The sequence below is a fragment of the Dipodomys spectabilis genome, unplaced genomic scaffold (assembly GCF_019054845.1).
Source record: "Dipodomys spectabilis isolate Male_0828 unplaced genomic scaffold, ASM1905484v1 ptg000173l, whole genome shotgun sequence".
NCBI lineage: Eukaryota > Metazoa > Chordata > Mammalia > Rodentia > Heteromyidae > Dipodomys > Dipodomys spectabilis.
In genome coordinates, this window is record NW_024870850.1 from 11,444,883 (window position 1) to 11,466,517 (window position 21,635).

Consider the following 21,635-nt stretch of genomic DNA (forward strand, 5'->3'; position numbering starts at 1 on the left):
CACCTGGCATCTATCTTGTTTGTAACTTTCTTAGCTATTCTATTACACTGCAGCCAGAGTAGTGGTAGACCAGGCTTAGTAGCTTATGCTTATAGTCACAGCAATTGAGGGTGGAGGCAGCCTGAATGAGCTACAAACAGCTAGACCTTGTCTCAAAGTAGCAAGGGTTACAGTGGAGCTCAGTGGTAGAGTTCCTGCCTAATAGGCACAAGGCCTTGAGTCTGATCCTTAATACACCCCACGGCCCTGCCCCCACAGAGTGCTATTATGAGTTTATAGTAATAAGAATGACCACAGACCTTACATAACTGGGAAGTACAGGAAGGAAGTATTGAAAAGTAATTTTTACTGGGACTTGAACTTGGTCTTGTGCTCTTTTTTTTGGTCTGTCTGTCATAGGGCCTGAACTCTGGGCCTGGGTGCTGTCCCTCAGCTCTTCAGCTCAAGGCAAGTGCTCTACATACCACTTGAGCCACAGAGCCACTTCCGGTTTTTTGGTGGTTTATTATAGATAAAAGTCTCATGGACTTTGCTGCCTGGGCTGGCTTTGACCCAACAGCTTCCTGAGTAGCTAGAAGTACAGGTGTGAGCCACCAGCGCCAGCTTTCTTTTTCTCTGTCTCTGTCTCTGCCTTCCTCTTTCTTCCTTTTCGCTCCTCCTACTTTCTTTTGTTGCTGGAACTAGGGCTGGAACTCTGGGCTTGGGTGCTGTCTCTGAGCTCCTTTTTTGCTCAAAGTTAGCTCTCTACCACTTGAGCCACAGAGCCACTTCTGGATTTTTCTGTGATTAATTGGACATAGTCTCCAGAACTTTCCTACCCAGACTGGCTTCACACTGCTATCCTCAGATCTCAGCTTTGTAGCTAGGATTATAGGCATGAGCCACTGGCACCTGGCTTTCCTTTTTATTTTGCCAGTCCTGGGGCTTGAACTCAGGGCCTGGGCACTGACCATGAGCCTCTTTGTGCTCAAGGCTAGCACTCTACCACCTGAGCCACAGCACTACTTCCAACTTTTTCTGTGTATGTGGTGCTGAGGAATGGAACCCTTGGCCTTATGCATGCTTGCTAAGCAGTCTACCACTAGGCCACATTCCCAGCCCTTCCTTCTGTTTCTTTTTTCTTTTTTTTCCTTTCTTTCTTTTTTTTTTTTTTTTTGGGTCTGGTCATGGGGCCTGAACTCTGGGCCTGGGCGCTGTCCCTCAGCTCTTCAGCTCAAGGCTAGCACTCTACCACTTGAGCCACAGCGCCACTTCCAGCTTTTTTTCTTTTTGCTTATGTGGTGCTGAGGAATCGAACCCAGGGCCTCAGGCATGCAAGGTAAGCGCTCTACCACTGAGCCACCTTCCCAGCCCCTCTATTTTTCTTTTTTCTTTTCTTTCTTTTCCTTCCTTCCTGTCTTTCTTTTTTATTTTATTTTATATTTTTGGTCACGGGGCCTGAACTCTGGGCCTGGGCGCTGTCCCTGAACTCTTCAGCTGAAGCTAGGGCTCTGCCACTTGAGCCACAGCACCACTTCTGGCTTTTTCTGTGTATGTGGTACTGAGGAATCAAACCCAGGGCTTCATGCATGCTAGGCAAGCACATTACCATGAAGCCACCTTCCCAGACTTTCCTCCTGATTTTTTTTTTTTTTGGTCGGTTGTGGGGCCTGACTCTGGGCCTGGGTGCTGACCCTCAGCTCCTCAGCTCAAGGCTAGTGCTCTACCACTTGAGCCACAGTGTCACTTCCGGCTTTTTCTGCTATTGTGGTGCTGAGGAATCGAACCCAGGGCCTCACACATGCAAGGCAAACACTGTACCACTGAGCCACCTTCCCAGTCCTTCCTCCTGATTCTTAAGCATAGTAATACTTTCCTTTTACATCCAGAATTTACAGAAAATTTTATTCTTTAAAAATATTTTTGCAAGTTGGGCACCAGTAGCTCACGTCTGTAATGCTAGCTACTCAAGAGGCTGAGATCTGAGGATCATGGTTCTAAGCCAGCCCGGGCAGGAAAAGTCCATAAAAGTCCATGACTCTTATCTCCAATAAACCACCAGAAAACCGGAAGTGACGCTGTGGCTCAAGTGGTAGAGCACTGGCCTTGAGCTGCAGAGCTGAGGGACAGTGCCCAGGCCCAGAGTTCAAGCCCCACGACCAACCAAAAAGAAAAAAAATCAATATTTTTGCATCAGTGAAATAGAAATTCAACAGCTGTTTCCATTGGCAAGTTTAGGGACATCTTCAAAAAATTATCAACAAGAAATCTATCCAATGCAGAATTGAGTATATCGCTCAACTCCGTGGTAAAGTGTATAACGGGTGTCCAGGCCTTGTGTTTCAACCTCAATTCTGCAAAAAAACATCACTATGAAACAGAAATTACCTTCTAATGTAAACTGCATGTCTCAGAACTTCTAGAACACACAGATCCTCGCAGGCCAATGAATCACCGCGTCCTTCTAGGGTTGTGTGGTTCAAACCCATGAAGAAAAGGGAGCCAGAAGCAGATACTGTGACCGTATAGTTTCTGAAGGGTTCTCCCAGACACAGGCATGCTCGTAACCTCCGGGCACAGCAGAGCCCCCGTTCCAGCGGGGCCTGGGCTGGGCCCCCTCTTCTGTGGGGCCAGATTGGCCTCCCGTGTGCAAAGGAGTCTGAGGTTCTCATGCGCACTGTGTCACTGAGGAGCTGGGCGCCGGACCCCGGCTGTCATCCTAGCGACTCAGGAGGCTGAGATCTGAGGATCGCGGTTCGAAGCCAGCCCAGGCAGGAAAGTCTGTGAGACTCTGCAATGAATCACCAGAAAACCGGAAATGGCGCTGTGGCTCAAATGGTGCTCTAGAGCTGAAGAGCTCAGGGAGAGCACCCAGGCCAGAGTTGAAGCCCCACAACCGACCAAAAAACAAAACAGTCACTGCGGGAAGACACCAGTGTCCTTTCTGGGTTGGGACCAAACTCTAAGATGAGATGAAAACCAGATTGCTGAGGGCGGAGTCCACTCACTGGGAAGCTGAATCCATTCACCTGTCAAGCCCTCCCACTCTGTCAATCAATCAGAAGGCTGTCCAATCAGGTCAAATCCACCTAGCAGGCCCTCCGTCTGTCAATCAATCTGAAGAGTGTGGGCCTATGAGAACTGTCCAATCAGAAAGTCAATCTGAAGGGGCGTGGTCCCGAGAACTGTCCAGTCAGATGTGACCTTGCGCCTCTGCACACTCGCTTGTGTGACTGGGCGCTACTCTGCCCTCTGTGACGCGCGTGGGAGCCCGCATCGAGGCGCTCGGACACCCCAAAGCCTGGAAACGGTGAATGAGGGGCCAGGCAACCCTCGGAGCACAGGAAGGGTTGCTGGAACCAGCCTGATCCCACCTTGGAGGACCTGAGCCTCGAACCTGCGTCCTTGCTTGTGCTGCTCCGCTCTGGGTTCCCCCCATCCCGTGGGGATGTGGTGTACCGGCACAGCTGTCTATGCAGTTCCGTACCGGACGCTCCTGTCCTGGGTGGAGGTACTGAGTGGAAACCCACAGCCCTGCTCACGGCCCAGCTCTTCCTGGGCTGGCTAGTTAGTCCCCGGCCCCAAATTCACCTTTAACGGTCTGCCTTCGTTCCACTGATCAAACCCACCAATTTTGATTTGCAATGCTGAGGATGGGGTTTTTGGGGCGCGCCCAGGCCAGGAGGCGCTACACCCTCGCCTCAGCATGCAGGATTTTAATTTTTAACTCCCCAGGGCAACAGATGACTTTAAATATGCATACATATGTATACACTTATTATTTTTGGTTGGTCATGGGGCTCGAACTCTGGGCCTGGGCGCTGTCCCTCAGTTCTTCAGCTCCAGGCCAGCGCTCTACCACTTGAGCCACAGGGCTACTTCCATTTTCTGGTGGTTTATTGGAGATAAGAGTCTCACGGACTTTCCTGCCCACGCTGGTCTTGACCCTCCATCCTCAGATCTCAGCCTCCTGAGTAGCTAGGATGACAGGCGTGAGCCACCAGCGCCTGACCATACTTGTTTTCTATTTGTCTTTTTTTTTTTTTTCTTTCACAGTGCTGGGGACCAAATCTAGGGTCTCATATTTGCTAGGAAAATACTCTTCAACTGAGCCTCACCTAAGCCTTATTTGTGGTTTTTCTGTATGAGAGTAGAAAGAGAATACCTGATGTTTCTCTCTCTTCTCCGCACCCCCCCCAAAAAAAAACAAAACAAAAACATTGGTATCTTAGCAGGATGTCTTTAGGTTGTTCATGGAGGGAAGCCAGTAGGTCCTGTCTGGGTAGGATATAACTCAGTATGTACAGATTTAGATGCTAAGAGGGTGGTGGTTAGTTGAACCATAGAAGCAAAGGAGAGAGGGTGCACCCTTGTGTTGGCACAAAAGAGAAAACAGCAAACAAGTATGTGATTTTATGTGGGTGTGCCAATCCTGGATCTTGACTTTTGGGCCTGGGTAATGTCCCTGAGCATTTTTGCCCAAGGTTGGCGCTCTACTACTTGAGCCACAACCCTACTTCTGGCTTTTTCTGTGTATGTGGTCCTGCAGAATGGAACCCCGGACTTCTTGTATGCTAGCCAAGCACTCTACCACTAAGCCACAATCCCAGGTCAGGCACCAAGTTTTTTTGTTTTTTGTTTTGGTCTGGTTGTGGGGCCTGAACTCTGGGCCTGAGCACTGTCCCTCAGCTCTTCAGCTCAAGGCTAGTGCCCTACCACCTGAGCCATAGTGCCACTTCCAGCTTTTTTCTTTTTGCTTATGTGGTGCTGAGGAATCGAACCCAGGGCCTCAGGCATGCAAGGCAAGCGCTCTACCACTGAGCCAACTTCCCAGCCCTACCAGGCACCAAGTTTTTATGAACATATAATCTATAAGAACACAAGAGAATGTCTGAAAAATTATTCCAAACAGGAAGATTCAATAAAGACTTATAGAACACTCATAACTACAGAAAATCCGAAGTGAACTTAATCTAGAAATACACGTGCACACAAATACATGAGGAAAGAAACATGTTAGAATGTGGCAGATTTCAGTGTAAAATGGTAATTATGGCTGGGCACGGAAGCCAGGACCTTATGCCCTATGTATGCTTTTTTTTTTGCTGGTTCTGGGGCCTGAACTCTGGGCCTGGGTGCTGTCCCTCAGCTCTTCAGCTCAAGGCTAGCGCTCTACCACTTGAGCCACAGCGCCACTTCCAGCTTTTTCTGCTTATGGGGTGCTGAGGAATTGAACCCAGGGCCTCATGCATGCAAGGCAAGCGCTCTACCACTGAGCCACCTTCCAGCCCAATGCATGTTTATTTCTGATGTGCCCTACGACCACGCCCGTCGGTATCCACACAGGGTCCACACTGCCTGCGGTAATACTGGGTCCCATCCAGGAGAATTTGGCATCCTGAGTAGTCACATGATCACATCCCACAAATATGAGCACGTTCTGTGCTCTCAACGTTTTCTATTCCCTGTCTGGCTTTTCTATTCACTGCAGGCCAACAGTAGCTTCTCATCTCCAGTTACATAAGACACAAACCAATGCACACTATCAAGAAATATCCTTCATAGGTGTTTATTGGAATACAAACGTTTGAATTTCCAAGATAAATTGATATTGTTAAAGATTTCTGAGGGAATCAAACTTTAATTTCAGGTAATTAGGGGGCAGAGATCAGGAGACTGGTTTTCTGGCCATCTGGGATCAAAAAAAAAAAGAAAAGAAAAGAAAAGAAAAAAAGGTGAAATTCTTATCAGTAAATCAGCTGACAATGATCAGTGGAGGCATGAGTAAACCCAGCTTAAGTGAGAGCCATAAATAGGAGGATCACAGTATATGGCAACTCTAGACAAAAATACCTTTTCAGAAAAAAAAAAAATGTGAAACAAAGGGCTGGAGGTGTGGCTCGTCAGAATGCTTGCCACTAAGCAGTGCCAGAGAGTAAAACGCTGGGATTACTAAGAAAGAAAAATAAGCCAAGTGCTGGTGGCTTATACCTGTCATCCTAGCTACTCAGGAGGCCAAGATCTGAGGATGGCAGTTCGAAGCCAGCCTAGTCATACAAGTCCTTGTGAGACTCTGATCTCCAATTAAGTACTCAAAAAGCAGAACTGGAGCTGTGGCTCAAAGTGGTGGAGTGCAGTCCTTGAGCAAAAAGAGCTCAAGGACAGCATCCAGCCTCAGGAGTCACCAAAAAGCCCAAAAACCAAAAAAAACAAAACACTTGCTTATAAGACATTCTTAATTTATCTATATAATTGCTTTTATTCTCCACTGATGGACTGGAGAGTAAAACATGACAATAGAGGCTTCTATTCTGTGAGGGTTCATCTTCCACAAATCATACAGTGACTTAGCTACTGTGGGTTTGCACTGTAATATTAACGAGACCATGCACAAAGTTTTCAGGTGTTTTTTTTTCAGGTAATCTTTTACAATATGTGGGAAGATCTTTCTTTCCAATCAGATATTTTTAAGTCATAGTGACCTCTCAAGCCGCGGTGTGTGAGAACACAGGAAGAAGTTAGTGGGAGGTGTTATGTGCACGGAGCTGGCAGTGATGGCAATCTCATTCTCTGCTGTGCCCCGGCAGAGCTGTTACACGGTTCCCCAGGCAGCAGACGTGAAGTGGAAGCTGACCATCCCACAGAAGCCTGGATGTGGCGAGCACGTGGCCATTGTTCGCTGCACAGATTTCAAGGTTCTTGATGCCTGAGTATATTTTCTCCCAACTTCCCCGCAGTCCATTTCCAGAATGTCTTCCTTGTGTGATTCCTGGTAAAAGTGCTTTGTATGTTCATCCTATTTATAGGATTTCCACCAAGAGTTTACACTAAGACAATGAGGCATGATTTATGATAGAAAAACATCTCATGTCTTTTTTCTTTTTGTGCCAATCTTGGGGCTTGAACTCAGGGCCTGGGCATTGTCCCTGAGATTTTTCACTCCAGGCTGGTGCTCTAGCACTTGGGAGCCACAGCTCCATTTCTGGTTTTTTGCTGGTTAATTGGAGGTTAGAGTCTCACAGACTTTCCTGACTAGGCTGGCTTTGAACTGTGATCCTCAGATCTCAGTCTTCTGAATAACTAGGATTACAGGCGTGAGCCACTGGCACCTGCCCTCACCATTTTTATTGCATTTTGGGGCCTCACAAGTGCCCTGCTACTTAATTACATCTCCCTCATCTTTTACAAATGCCCTCCTGCATGCATCAGTTGTAATACCTTTGATTTGGGTCTTTCTTTTTTTGTTAGTCGTGGGGCCTGAACTCTGGGCCTGGGCGCTGTCCTTCAGCTCTTCAGCTCAAGGCAAGCTCTCTACCACTTGAGCCACAGCGCACTTCTGGCTTTTTTCTGCTCATGTGGTACTGAGGAATCGAACCCAGGGCCTCGTGCATGCGAGGCAAGCACTGTACCATCGAGCCACCTTTCTGGCCCCTGATTTGGGTCTTTTTGTGCAAACATTTTCCACATTCTTTAATAGTTCAGGACTTCTGGTATGAGTGTCCCCGTGCAGTGAATTGTGGCAGGACATCTTTTTACATGTCTATATCCCAGTGCTGTGTCACCTCTATGGGGTTACAGTGCCTGGACACTGTGCTTCAGCTTTTTCAGCTCAAGGCTAGCACTGTACCCTTTGATCCACAGCTCCACTTCTGGCGTTTTGGTACTTAATTGGACATAAGAGTCACACAGACTTTCTTGCCTGGGCTGGCTTTGAACTGTGAGCCTCAGATCTCAGTCTGCTGAGTAACTGAGATTACAGGCATAAGCCACTGGTGCCAGGCCAAATTGTGACTTTATCACTATGGCTTCACGACTGTTTGAGGTCTGGGTGTTTATTTATGTCACTTGTAGGGCTTGAACTCTGGGCCTGGGCGCTGTCCCTCAGCTCTTCAGCTCAAGGCTAGCGCTCTACTACTTGAGCCACAGCGCCATTGGTTTTCTGGTGGTTCATTGGAGGTAAGAGTCTCACGGACTACTTTCCTGCCTGGGCGGACTTTGAACCGTGATACTCGGATCTCAGCCTCCTGAGTAGCTAGAATGACAGGCGTGAGCCACTGGTGCCCAGCTTTATTTTTTTTAGTACAGACTTTGCCTTTTTTTCTGTGAGAGGCAGTATTTCTTAACCTGATTAAGTTCTAGGCTTTATAGTGGGTGATGTCAACTTACGAAACCATTTCCCTTGGCCACCTCCCTCGCTCACCGGGCCTGTCGCCTGTGGGTCCTTTGGTGCACGGTCAAGTGTGACAGCTGGTTGAATGTCTTCCCGCACTGCTGGCACGCGTAGGGCTTGTGGCCTGTGTGCGTCCTCTGGTGCACGGTGAGGTGGGACTGGCGGTAAAAGGACTTCCCGCAGTCGTGGCACGCGTAGGGCTTCTCGCCCGTGTGGATTCTCTGGTGCACCGTGAGCGAGGAGAAGTGCTTGAAGGCTTTCCCGCACGTGCTGCACACGTAGGGCTTCTCCCCGGTGTGGATCCGCTGATGGGAGGTGAGGTTGGATTTGCAGAAGAAGGCTTTCCCGCACATGGTGCACTCGTACGGCTTGTGTCCGGTGTGGAAGCGCTGGTGCACGGTGAGGTTGGATTTGGAGATGAAGGTTTTGCTGCAGCGGTCGCACCCGTACGGCTTCTCCCCGGTGTGGGTCCGCAGGTGGACCGTGATGGACGCCAGGCGGTTGAACGTTTTCCGACACTCTTTGCACTCGTAGGGCTTCTCGCCCGTGTGGATCCTCTGGTGGATGGTGAGCGAGGAGATGTGTCGGAAGGTCTTCCTGCAGTCCCCGCACGCGTAGGGCTTGGCCCCCGTGTGCGTTCTCTGGTGCACGGTCAGATGGCCTCTCTGCTTGAACGTTTTCCTGCACTGCCCGCACTCGAAGGGCTTCTCGCCCGTATGCGCCCGGCGGTGAACCGCCAGGTTGGACTCGAAGAAGAACGTCTTCCCGCATTCTGGACATTCGTATCTCTTCTCCGCCTTGTGGCTTTTCTGGTGCCTGCTGAGCTGGGACCTCTGGTAGAAGCGTTCCCCGCAGGCCTTGCACGTGTAGTGTCTTTCCGCCGTGTCCAGCTTTCGAGGACCAGGCCGCTCGGGCTTCTGCCCCAAGAACTTCATCCGTTCCCTGCGTCTGCGAGGCGCGGGGCCTGCAGACGATCCATGTTGGGCCAGGAGCAATTTCTCGCCACTGCTGCGACCGTAGTTCTCTCCTTTGGGGGCTCCCCCCCGGGTTCTGCGTGGAGACATTGGGCGGACCACGATCCCACGGACATCACGGTCTAACGTCCTCTCTTCTATCCAGGGCTTCCCTTGGGTGGCCAGCGCCACCTTCCCCAGGGATTTCCCACACCCCCTCAACGTCCTGGCGCTGTCCCCCTTCCGAAACTTCTTGGGGGCCAGTAACAGCGCCTTTGTGCTGAAGGAGTTCCCTGATCCCAAGTATTTCAGGGGCGGGTGAGCACCGCGAGCCTGGCTGCTGCGCAGGCCCAGCGGCTCAGTGACGTCAGGACCGTGGCCGTCCTCATTGGCGGGCATCTTTTCGGACTCACCAGGGGCAAGCTCCTTGGGCCTCAGTCTTGAATGGTTTCTGGTCTTTGGGCTCTGGTTTGTAAGACGAGTTGTGGGCGAATGAGGTGTGTTCCTACGCCGGGCCATGGCTTCAGGCGAGACGGTGCTTGTGATCTGCCACAAGGGTCTGTCCAGATTTTCCGGGCTTGTCTTCAGCAGGACGGTCGCTCTGCGCAGGCCTAGGATAGGGTGAGAAAAGGAACACTCGATGAGCCCATGCCTACGGAGTCTTTCATGGAATTAAAGACAGAAAAATGCAATCAAAGTGTAGGATTCCAAAAATATGACCTTACTAAAGTGTGGATTTTGGTCCTAATCAGTTAGTAGAAAGAAATGGTTACCTGGGCGCTGGTGGCTCACACTTGTAATCCTAGCTACTCAGGAGGCTGAGATCTGAGGATCGGGGTTCAAAGCCAGCCTGGGATGAAAGTCCGTGACACTCTTATCTCCAGCAAACCACCAGAAAACTGGAATTGGCGCTGTGGCTCAAGTGGTAGAGCGCTAGCCTTGAGCTGAAGAGCTGAGGGACAGCGCCCAGGCCCAGAGTTCAAGCCCCATGACCAACAAAACAAAACAAAAAAACAAAGAACTTTTATGCGGTTTTAAACACTAAGTACTAGTTCTTTTTTTTTTTTTTTCCTTTTTCTTTTTGGGAAAAAGAAAGTGGAGATGTTTACACAGTTACCTGTTACGCTGTAGGTTTAGCACACAACCTTCCCCTGCCACTGATTTTCTTTGCTCACAGCAGTTCTATTTCTGCCTTTTTGGTGGTTCATTGGAGATATGAGTCTCACGGACTTTCCTGCCTGGGCTGGCTTCAAACCGTGATCCTCAGATCTCAGCCTCCTGAGTAGTTAGGATGAGAGGTGTGAGCCACTGGTGCCTGGCTACAGATTTGATTCTCTGAACTATACTAATAGATAAATTCAATACCCAGAGTCCTGCAATAGGAAACTCTCAACTCTTCAGGATGAAACTCTTGTTTTGTGTGGATTTCCTACACACCACAACCTGCTGTCAGAGCCCCAGCTCCCCCAACACCTGGCTCTCAGGCAAGGAACATCTTGCCTTCATTAATTCTCATTTTTTTAATCAATTCCATAGGTGGCTTCTTCAACAAATGCTATTCCAGTGCTACTATAAGCTCCCATTTCCAAATATCTAACTCCTATCATCACAGTCATTCAAGCCTATATTTTACGTCAGTGTATTTTACAGACTAAACAGGGGAAATATCTTACTACCGTAAATATTTATTGCTCCCATCAATACCATGGTCCTAGCCAGGCCCCAGTGGCTCAAGCCTGAAATCCCAGCTATTCAGGAGGTTGAGATCTGAGGATTGCAGTTCAAAGCCAGGCTGGGCAGGAAAGCTTGTAAAACTCACATCTCCACTACCAAAAAGGCAGAAGTGGAGCTGTGGCTCAAGTGGTAGAGCACTAACCTTGAGGGAAACAACTCAGAGACAATGCCCAAGCCCCAGGACTGGCACCAAAAACAAAACAAAACAAACAAAATAACTGTGGTCCTTTAGATGTGTCCTAAAATAGAACACCAAATATTCTTTTTTTTGGGTCAGTTGTGGGGCTTGAACCCTGGGTCTAGGAACTGTTCCTGAGCTCTTCAGCTTAAAGCAAGTGCTCTACCACTTGAGCCACAGCACTACTTCCCCAAATAGTCTTTGTTTCACTTTTTTATCTTAAAGTTAGTTCTTCAACAGGAAATGCTTTATTATCAATATTCCCATAATGACAAAGACCAATTCCTAGGGGTTAATGGAATAAGAATTGTTAAAAGAAGTAAAAAATTACAAATGCTGGGCTGGGAAGGTGGCTCAGTGGTAGAGCGCTTGCCTTGCATGCATGAGGCCCTGGGTTCGATTCCTCAGCACCACGTAAGCAGAAAAAGCCGGAAGTGGCGCTGTGGCTCAAGTGGTAGAGCACTAGCCTTGAGCTGAAGAGCTGAGGGACAGTGCCCAGGCCCAAAGTTCAGGCCTCACGACTGGACCCCCAAAAAAAAAAAAAAAAAAAAATATATTAAAGCCAGGTGCTGGTGGCTCATGCCTGTCATCCTAGCTACTCAGGAGTCTGAGATCTGAGGATTGTGGTTCAAAGCCAGCCTGGGCAGGAAAGTCCATGAGACTCTTATCTCCAATAAACCACTCAGAACACTGGAAGTGGTGCTGTGGCTCAAGTGGTAGAGCGTTCGCCTGGAGCTGAAGAGCTGAGGGACTGCATTCAGGCCTAGAGTTTAAGACCCATGACCAAAAAAAAAAAAAAAAAAGAAAAAGAAAAAAGCATTAAAAAGCTGGACACTCGTGGCTCATGCCTGTAATCCCAGCTGCTCAGGAAGCTGAGCTGATGACTGAGTTTCCAAGCCAGCCTGGGCAGTAGAGTCCATAAGACTCTAATCTCCAAATAATCCACAAAAAGCCGGAAGTGGAGCTGTGGCTCAAGTGGTAGGGTGCTTGCTAGCCTTGAACACAAAACCTCAGGGACAGCACCCAGGCTCTGAGTTCAAGCTGGAGGCATGAGACCAGGTGTGTTCAAGTCAGACAGGGAAGAACTGGTAGAAACAGCAGAACATGGTGAGCATGCTGTGGGCTGACTGACCTGGGAGGCGAGGTGTGCCGTCGACCCTCCGTGGCCCAAGTCCTTGTTCCAACTTGAAGATCAGCTCAGGTTTGGCCAGGCAGTGTCCTGTCAGAGGGGAAATGATGTAAGGTGGTGACAAAGTGCTGAGTCAGGTCTCCTGAAGAAAGAACTAGAATTAGAACTATCATGAAAGACCCAATCAAAACTTTTGTTAGGGGGTTGAGAAGGCGACTTAGTGGTAGAGTGCTTGCCTAGCATGCATGAAGCCCTGAGTTCCATTCCTCAGTACCACATACACAGAAAAAGCTGGAGGTGATGCTGTGGCTCATGTGGTAGAGTGCTAGCCTTGAGCAAAAGTAGCTCAGGGACAGTGCCAAGACCCTGAGTTCAAGCCCCAGGACTGGCAAAAACAAAACAACAAACAAAAAAAACTTTTGTTAGAGGGTGTGCATTCCATTCTTCCTGTGTGGAATCTTCCATCTTTGAAATAACCAGCAAACAAACCAGGATAGAGATGTGGCTTAAGTGGTAGAGCTTCACAAGCTCAACGCCCTTGATTTCAAACCGCAACACTACCACAAAAAAGAAAAAGCAAAGCAAACACAAACTGCATCAACATTGAGACAGCTATGCAAGACTTGCTTAAGGATGCCATCCTTAGAAACGAAAAGATAACTATCATTAAAACAAATGGTAAAATTCAAATGCAGAGCATGTACTCAAAGAGAAACACAGAAAACCAAGCACTAAACAACAAAGATTAACAAAAGATAAAAAGGACACAGAGAAGCAAATGGGCTTAACAGACATATATAAAAGTCAACTCCAAATTGATCAGATTTCAGTGTGAGGCCTGGAAATAATAGAACAAAAATATAAGAAAAAACACTTTAAGAATTGTATATAGGTCAATATTCCTAGCTGCTCAGGAGGCTGAGATCGGAGGATCACAGTTCAAAGACAGCTTGGGCAGAAAAGTTCCTGTTAGACTTTTATCTCCAATTAACCACTCAAAAACCACAAGTGGTGCTGTGGCTCAAAGGGGTAGAGTACTAGTGAGCAAAAGAGCTCAGGGACATTGCCCAGGCCCTGAGTTCAAGCCTCACAACACACACACAAAAGAGACCCCAAAAGCACATCTAACAGAAGCAAAAACTGACATAGGACTCCACTAAACTAAAAGTTTTCTGTAGAGAAAAGCAAACAATCCAGGGAAGAGGTGACCTACAGGGTGAAAGAAATATCTGCACATTATTCAAAAGGATATTAGCTTCCAGAGTATGTAAGAGACTCAAACAAAGCAGAAAAACAGAGCATCTAGATAACTCTCATTAAGTGACCTGAGCTGACATTTCTCAGAAGAGGACATATAATTAGTCCCATCAGTACCTGAAAAAGTTCTTTTTATGCCAAAATCAAGGAAAGCAAATCAAAAGCTCATGGTTACAGTAGTAATTATCAAAGACACCAAATCACTAATGTTGAATCTTCATATATTATCTGTATACAAATAAGTACAGACATGGTGACAAATGCTAGTTTCCTTCATCAGAAGAGAAGTAGAACAAGTATGAGAGATGGATATCTTGTATTCAGAAGAAATAAAATCAGTAATGTGGAAAAAAAAATCTGTCCTTGATGCTTACCACAGAGCAAAAGACAAGATAGGGAATCAACAACATATTTGTCTATCAGCAGAAAAATGGACAAAGAAAACACCCACATCAACAATGGACTATTAATTTTGCCTGAAACAAAATTCTGAGATGGGCATTGAGGTTCATGCCTGTAGTCTCAGCTACCCAGGAAATGGAGTTGGGAGGACTTGTGAGTTCATGGTCAGCCTGGGCAAAGAAGCAATAGGACCTTGTCTCTAAAACAACAAAACTTGGTGGGGGCGGGGAAAGGGGGGGAATGTAGCTCAGTGGTACGGCCAGTGCTCAGCAAGCGTAAGATTCCCAAGTTCAAGGTCCTGGGTTCAATTCCTCAAGAGTAAAAAGAAAAGAACAACAAACAAAAATCCCTCCAACAAAACAAACCAAGGGTTGGAGGTACAGCTACAGTGTTGAGTCCTGGCTGACTGAAGACCCTGGGCTCAATTACCAGTATTTAAAAAATCAGGAAAGCGGGCTGGGAAGGTGGCTCAGTGGTAGAGCGCAGGCCCAGTGGCAGGCCCAGAGTTCAGGCTCCATGACCGGACCCCCAAAAAAAAAAAATCAGGAAAGCACTAAAACCCTCATTTGCCACGTGTCATGACTAGGGACAGAACTGCAGAACGTTGTTATTATTATTATTTTTGTTAGTCATGGGGCTTGAACTCTGGGCCTGGGCGCTGTCCCTCAGCTCTTCAGCTCAAGTGAGCGCTCTACCACTTGAGCCACAGTGCCACTTCCAGTTTTCTGGTGGTTTATTGGAGATGAGTCTCACAGAACTTCCTGCCCAGGCTGGCTTTGAACTGTAATCCTCAGTCTTCTGAGTAGCTAGGATGACAGGCGTGAGCTACAGGCACCTGGCTTGCAGAATGTTATTAAGTGAACTGTTTCAGACGTGGAAAGGCACACACTGCTTCGCTCACGTGTTTTGTGACAGTGAAAGAAGACCTCAGAACAGAATGCATGAGGGGGGCTGGGAAGTGGCTCAGTGGTAGAGTGCTTGCCTTGCATGCATGAGGCCCTGGGTTTAGTTCCTCAGCACCACATAAGCAAAAGGAAAAAAAGCCAGAAGTGGTGCTGTGGCTCAAGTGGTAGAGCGCTAACCTTGAGCTGAAGAGCTGAGGGACAGCGCCCAGGCCCAGAGTTCAGGCCCCACGACCGACAAAAAAAAAAAAAAATGCATGAGGTCTTCTGTTTCTAGAGAGGGTGGAAGGTGGAAGGGTGGAAGGTAGAGGAATGGAGAAATGGGTTTGCATGTGCTGAGAACTTCTGGATAGGATAAATAATTTCTTGACCTATAGCATAGTAACCTATAGCTCAAAATAATGAAATGAGTATCTGTGTATGTGTGTTTGTGTTCCCACACGCACGTGTGCGCGCGTGCATACCAGTCTAAAGCTTGAACTCAGGGCTGAGGTGCTGTCCTTAAGCTTTTGCTCAAGACTAGTACTCTATCACTTGAGCCACAGCTCCACTTCTGGCTTTTGGATATAAACCTCATGGACTTTCCTGCCCAGAGTAGCTTTGAACCATGATCTTCAGATCACACCCTCCTGAATAGTTAGAATTTCAGGCAGAACCACTGGTGCCTGGCTTCATGTATCTTCAAATAGCCAGTAGAGAGATTTTAAATGTTTCTAATATAGACACGGGAACTGAGCTAACAGAATTTCCCATTACCTCAAGGGGATATTTACACATAAATGCACACTGAAGGGCCACACTGTAGAAGTGCAGTTTTGAATGTCAGTGAAAGTAGAATTGAAAGCTTGAAACAGTTCCTATATATATATATTTTTGCCCGTCTTGGGGCTTGAACTCTGGGCCCGGGCACTGTCCCTGAGTTCCTTTTGCTCAAGGTAAGTGCTCTGCCACTTGAACCACAGCCCCATATCTGGCTTTTTCTGAGTAGTTTATTGGAGATAAGAGTCTCCCAGACTTTCCTGCCCAGGTTGGCTTCAAACCAATGATTCTCAGATCTTGGCCTCCTGAATAGTTAGTATTATAGGTGCGAATCACCTGCATTCTACTCAATTCCTATATTTTCAATGTAAGAAATTTGTTCTTCAGTGTGCCAGTGGCTCATGCCTGTAATCCCAGCTACTCAGGAGGCTCAGATCTGAGGACTGAGGTTCCAAGCCAGTCTGGGAGGATAAGTCCATGAGACTCTTATCTCCAATTAACCACTAAAAACCCAGAAGGGGAGCTGTGGCTCAAATGGAAGAGTGCTGGCCTTGAGCAAAAAAGTTCACTGACAGTGCCCAGGCCAGATCCAGGAATAGTACACAAAAAAAAGAAGGGGCTGGAAAGGTGGCCCAGTGTTAGAGCGCTTGCCTTGCATGCCTGAGGCCCTGGGTTCGATTCCTCAGCACCACATAAGCAAAATGAAAAAAGCCGGAAGTGGCGCTGTGGCTCAAAGTGGTAGAGTGCTAGCCTTTTTGAGCTGAAGAGCTGAGGGACAGCCTAGGCCCAGAGTTCACGACCAGACCCAAAAAAAAATAAAAAAAAAAAAAGAAAAGAAAGCGCGTGGAAGTGCCACTCACCCACGAACACGAGGCTGCTGTAGTTGTCCAGCATGACGTCCCTGTAGAGCGTCCGCTGGGCATCGTCCAGGTCCTGCCACTCCTCCCGGGTGAAGTCCACGGCCACGTCCTCGAATGACACCAAGCTCTGTAACGACACATTGCTCCTCAAATCTGAAGCTTTGGGAACAGGAGCAGAAGAGTCCATTCTTCCGTGGGGACACGCTTCTTCCATCTGTCTTCCATAAGACAGTTTGATTTGTGTCCTGTTTCTCAGGAGAAAGAAAAATCATCAAGAATGTATTATTATTACCTTTGTATTAATTCAGTGATTCAAAAAAAAATAATCAGGGATTTTCTCATATAGATTTAGTGCATCTATATCTCTATCTCTATGTTTTTTTTTCTGTGCTGGCCCTGGGGTTAGAACTCAGGGCTATCCCTGTGCGCTGTCCCTGACTTCTTTTGCTCAAGGCTAGCGCTCTACCACTTTGAGCCACAGTGCCACTTCTGGTTTTCTGGTGCTTAATTCAAGAGTCTCATGGTCTTTCCTGCCTGGGCTGGCTTCAAAAACCATGATCTGGGCCGGGAAGGTGGCTCAGTGGTAGAGCGCTTGCCTTGCATGCATGAGGCCCTGGGTTCGATTCCTCAGTACCACATAACCAAAAACAAAAAAGCCAGAAGCGGCGCTGTGGCTCAAGTGGTAGAGCACTAGCCTTGAGCTGAAGAGCTGAGGGACAGCACCCAGGCCCAGAATTCGGGGCCCACGACAGGACCCCCCCCCCAAAAAAAAACAAAAAACAAAAAACCATGATCCTAGGCAGATGCCAGTGGCTCACGCCTATAATCCTAGCTACTCAGGAGGCTGAGCTCTGAGGATTGCGGTTCAAAGCCAACTTGGACAGGAAAGACCATGAGACTCATCTCCAATAAACCACCAGAAAACTGGAAATGGCGCTGTGGCTTAAGTGGTAGAATGCTGGCCTTGAGCTGAAGAGCTGAGGGACAGCACCCTCAAGCCCAGAGTTCAAGCCCATGGTCCTTAGATTTTAGCTTCCTGAATAGCTAGGATTACAAGCGTGAGCCACCAGCACCTGGCTTATAGCACAGTTCTTAATTTACAGCAAGAACAGGGTGAATAAAATTCTGATAAGAGCTTAATGAGGGTCTGAATATGTAAGTATAAATGATGAGATCATGTGTTAGAAATAGGAAATTCTGCAGATGTTCAAATATCTATGATAATGAAAGAGGAAGAAATACAAATTACTCTGCATCTATATGCTTTATTCCAAGTTCCTATCTTCTACATGAATGTGCTCTCAAGAACGTGAAGCCAAAGAAGATGAGATGTCACAAAGAACAGAATTAGGTTCGGGCTGGGAAGGTGGCTCAGTGGTAGAGCGCTTGCCTTGCATGCATGAGGCCCTGGGTTCGATTCCTCAGCACCACATAAGCAAAAAGAAAAAAGCCGGAAGTGGCGCTGTGGCTCAAGTGGTAGAGTGCTAGCCTTGAGCTGAAGAGCTGAGGGACAGCGGCCAGGCCCAGAGTTCAGGCCTCACAACTGGACCAAAAAAAAAAAAAAAAAAAAGAAACAGAATTAGGTTCATGGAAGGACACCCAGTACCATGTCTGAATGGGGATATTTAGTTAACTGAATAGTGCAGTGGCTAACCCAATTAATTTAATCTGATTAATCCCAACCATTGAAATTTCATGTGCTTGCTGTTAATACAGATGACTGTCCCTTCATATACATCTGTCTATTCTCTTCCCAAATCTGAAAGAATTACTAGCCTCCACAACAAAATGAACACAACTGCCAGGTGTTGGATGCTGGTGGCTTATGACTGTAATCCTACTCAGGAGGCTGAGATCTGAAGATTATAGATTGAAGTTGGCACAGGCAGGAAAAGTCCATGAGACTCATCTCCAATTAACCAGTAAAAGCTGGAAGTAGAAGAGCACCAGTGTTTAGCAATAAAGCTAAGGGACTCTGCCCAGGCCCTGAGTTCAAGCCCCAGGACCAGCACATATGCATATGCATGTGCATACCCACCCAGCCCAATTAAAAAAAAAAAACCCAAAAACTTACTACAAACATAATCACCCCCCCAAATTAATCTATATTATCCCATCAAAATTTCAAATGCCAAGAGTCTACACACAAAACATTAAAGTTAATCTGGAAGCTTGTGGTATGTGTGTGTGTGTGTGTGTGAAATTACCCTGAACACTTTTATGAGCAATAAAATTAGCTCTCATTATTTGACACAAATATTATGAAACTATAATATTGTAAGAAGAGGGGCTGGGAAGGTGGCTCAGTGGTAGAGCACTTGCCTTGTGTGCATGAGGCCCTGGGTTCGATTCCTCAGCACCACATAAGCAGAAAAAAAAAGCCGGAAGTGGCGCTGTGGCTCAAGTGGTAGAGTGCTAGCCTTGAGCTGAAGAGCTGAGGGACAGCGCCCAGGCCCAGAGTTCAGGCCCCATGACTGGAACCCTCTCCCCCGCAAAAAAAGGCTGGAGCTCAAACATGTGGATCAACACAGGGCTGAGGGGTTAGGGAAAAAGTAACAAAACGTGCCATATGCACATCTCAAATACAACAGTGAAACCCTTTGGGGGAAATTTCTATATGTGGGGGAAAATGTGGTTTTGGGAGGAGGTATTATTCAGAGAGGGGAAGAGTCATAAAAGGATGAATATGGTCTGCTTGCATGGATGAAAATAGAACAATGAAACCTGTTGAAATTGTTTTAGGGAAAAGTGGGATAGGAGAGAGTCTATCGAGAGAGGGGTTAGGCCCGGAAGGATACTTTTTTGGGGGTGTGGGTGTGGGAATGTGTGCAAATCCTGGAGCTTGAATTCAAGGCCTGGGTGCTATCCTTGAGTTTTTGTGCTCAGGGCTAACGCTCTACCATTTAAACCATAGCTCTACTTCTAGCTCTTTGGTGGTTAGTTGGAGACAGAGTCTTAAAAGACTTTCCTGCCCTGGCTGGCTTTGAACCTTGACCCTCGGATCTCAGCCTCCTGAATAGCCAGGATTACAGGTGTGAGCCACCAGTGCCCTGCTCAGGATATATTGTTAACATGTGTGGAAATGAAACAACTAAACCCTTATTATACAACTAACGCATATTAATAACAATGGAAGGGGTTTGGAAAAGTGAAGCACACTTGGGCGTGAATCCTGCCTTGTGGAAGGTCTCCAGGATAAAATCTCAAACAGCACCACCCTGGGGGAGAAGAGTGAGAAGAAGCAGGCCACTCTAACTACAGTTCCTTGTGCATGGATCTTAACTCACACAGCACCGGCCTCGAGGACAGGGCTCACCACAGAACCAAGTACTTCCACTGCCTTCATCCCCCTGGGTCAGGGTTCATAAAACCCCAAAGGATTGTCTCTTCCAGGAAGGGATTTCCCAGCACAGTGGCTAAGGGCTGGTATGTCAGTCTTATCTAACCTACTGCGGGGAGTCAGTAGGGCAAGGAGACCTGCCCGAGCCTCTCCTGCAACCCCCCCTCCCCATTACTACACTGACAACTTGGGGCTACTGGGTCTTCCAGTTAGAAGCCTGTGGGTTTCTGCTTCAATATATTCTATCCAGTGTGTGTGTGTGTGTGTGTGTGTGTGTTCTTTTTTTTTGGGGGGGGGGGACCGGTCATGGGGCTTGAACTCTGGGCCTGGGTGCTGTCCCTCAGCTCTTCAGCTCAAGGCTAGCGCTCTACCACTTGAGTCACAGTGCCACTTCCGGCTTTTTTTCTTTTTGCTTATGTGGCGCTGAGGAATCGAACCCAGGGCCTCATGCATGCAAGGCAAGCGCTCTACCACTGAGCCACCTTCCCAGCCCGTGTGTGTATTCTATCTAAGCTCTGGGTGCAAAGGGGTCTGTGCATAGACAGATCTCGGGATATGTGTGTGTGTGTGTGTGTGTGTGTGTGTGTGTGTGTGATCTAAGCTCTGGGTGCAAAGGGATCTGTGCATAGACAGATCTCGGTATGTGTGTGTGTGTGTGTGTGATCTATCTAAGCTCTGGGTGCAAAGGGGTCTGTGCATAGACAGATCTCGGTGTGTGTGTGTGTGTGTGTGTGTGTGTGTGTGTGATCTACCTAAGCTCTGGGTGCAAAGGGGTCTGTGCATAGACAGATCTCGGGATATGTGTGTGTGTGTGTGTGTGTGATCTAAGCTCTGGGTGCAAAGGGGTCTGTGCATACAGATCTCGGTGTGTGTGTGTGTGTGTGTGTGTGTGTGATCTAAGCTCTGGGTGCAAAGGGGTCTGTGCATAGACAGATCTCGGTGTGTGTGTGTGTGTGTGTGTGTGTGTGATCTAAGCTCTGGGTGCAAAGGGGTCTGTGCATAGACAGATCTCGGGATATGTGTGTGTGATCTAAGCTCTGAGTGCAAAGGGGTCTGTGCATAGACAGATCTCAGGATTTGGGGCTCCAGTACTGTCTCGTGAAGGAATCCTCCCCGCCCCCCCCCCATGCTTCCAGACATCCCCGCACACCTGAAGACCCCACATGACCTGGGGCCACGGTGGGGGGCAGAGCCGGCTGGGGACGGCCCCGGCGAGGGGTCCCTTAGACAACACAACACGCCCAGGGCGGCCGGCCTGGCGCCCAGAGAGAGCAAATAAGATCCGGGGACCCACTGACCCCCAGGAGAGGGGACCCACAGTGCAGCCACCCTCACGCCAAGGCCCGGATCAGAGCCGCGCGGGAGGCGCGCTTCCCGCCCGCTCCCTCCTCCTTCAGGGGCGGCGACCGACACTCACCATGCTCGTCCTTCGGGGGTGTCCAGCGTCCTCCAACAGACTGCTTGGCACCCGCGGGTAACAAGGCGACAGAAGCTGTGTCAGAGCCCAGGGGCCCTGCGGGATGAAAACAAGCCCGGAGGAAGACCTCCCCCCGCAAGATGGCGAGCAAACAGCGGGCGTGACAAAAGGCCGGAAGACTGCGAAAACCCGCCCCCACCCATCTCCGCGTAATCCTGATTGGTCCGTTCACAATGCTTGCCTCTGATTGGACAAGCAGCCTCAGGTCCTGCCCTCCTCGGGCCTTGAGTGACATTAGATGGGACCAACCAATGGCTGGGAGAGGCCACAGGACGCGTTCGGAGCAGCGGGTGTTGCCCAGGGGCGGGACTTTAAGCCCGGTAATGTAATAGCTGCACTAACGGATCCTTGAATTAAAGCGGAGCCGCGTGTAGTTTCGGAGGTGAATTGTGTCCGGGACGAATTCATGTTCACTGACGCCAAAGAGCCGCAACTCAGTGTCTTATTATTATTATTATTTTTGGCTGTAGCTAAATGATGGGTCGTCAGGATCTC

The 21,635-nt window shown here is 48.2% G+C and overlaps 2 protein-coding genes across 2 annotated transcripts in view; one reads left to right on the forward strand and one right to left on the reverse strand.

Annotated features, from left to right (window-relative positions):
* Nucleotides 1-6,689, forward strand: part of LOC122119644 (zinc finger protein 709-like) — a 33,034-nt gene extending 26,345 nt beyond the window's left edge. The window contains exon 7 of the mRNA XM_042693646.1: nt 6,567-6,689. Within this exon, the coding sequence (XP_042549580.1) occupies nt 6,567-6,689 (123 nt within the window). The remainder of the gene's footprint in view (nt 1-6,566) is intronic.
* Nucleotides 6,690-8,005: 1,316 nt separating this feature from the next.
* On the reverse strand, nt 8,006-21,239 carry LOC122119718 (zinc finger protein 33B-like). The gene is made up of 4 exons (XM_042693753.1): nt 21,081-21,239; nt 16,324-16,568; nt 12,147-12,233; nt 8,006-9,713 (listed from the first exon to the last, which is right to left on the reverse strand). The coding sequence occupies exons 2-4, from the start codon at nt 16,508-16,510 to the stop codon at nt 8,176-8,178; spliced, it is 1,812 nt and encodes a 603-aa protein (XP_042549687.1). The 5' UTR covers nt 16,511-16,568; nt 21,081-21,239; the 3' UTR covers nt 8,006-8,175.
* Nucleotides 21,240-21,635: the final 396 nt, after the last annotated feature.

Coding starts and splice junctions, on each gene's coding strand:
- LOC122119718 (XM_042693753.1), bottom strand. CDS start 16,510: ATGGACTCTTCTGCTCCTGTTCCCAAAGCTTCAGATTTGAGGAGCAAT. Junction 12,234..16,323: donor CAGCAGCCTCGTGTTCGTGG/GTGAGTGGCACT, acceptor CCCCTCTGACAG/GACACTGCCTGGCCAAACCT. Junction 9,714..12,146: donor CGGCACACCTCGCCTCCCAG/GTCAGTCAGCCC, acceptor ACCCTATCCTAG/GCCTGCGCAGAGCGACCGTC.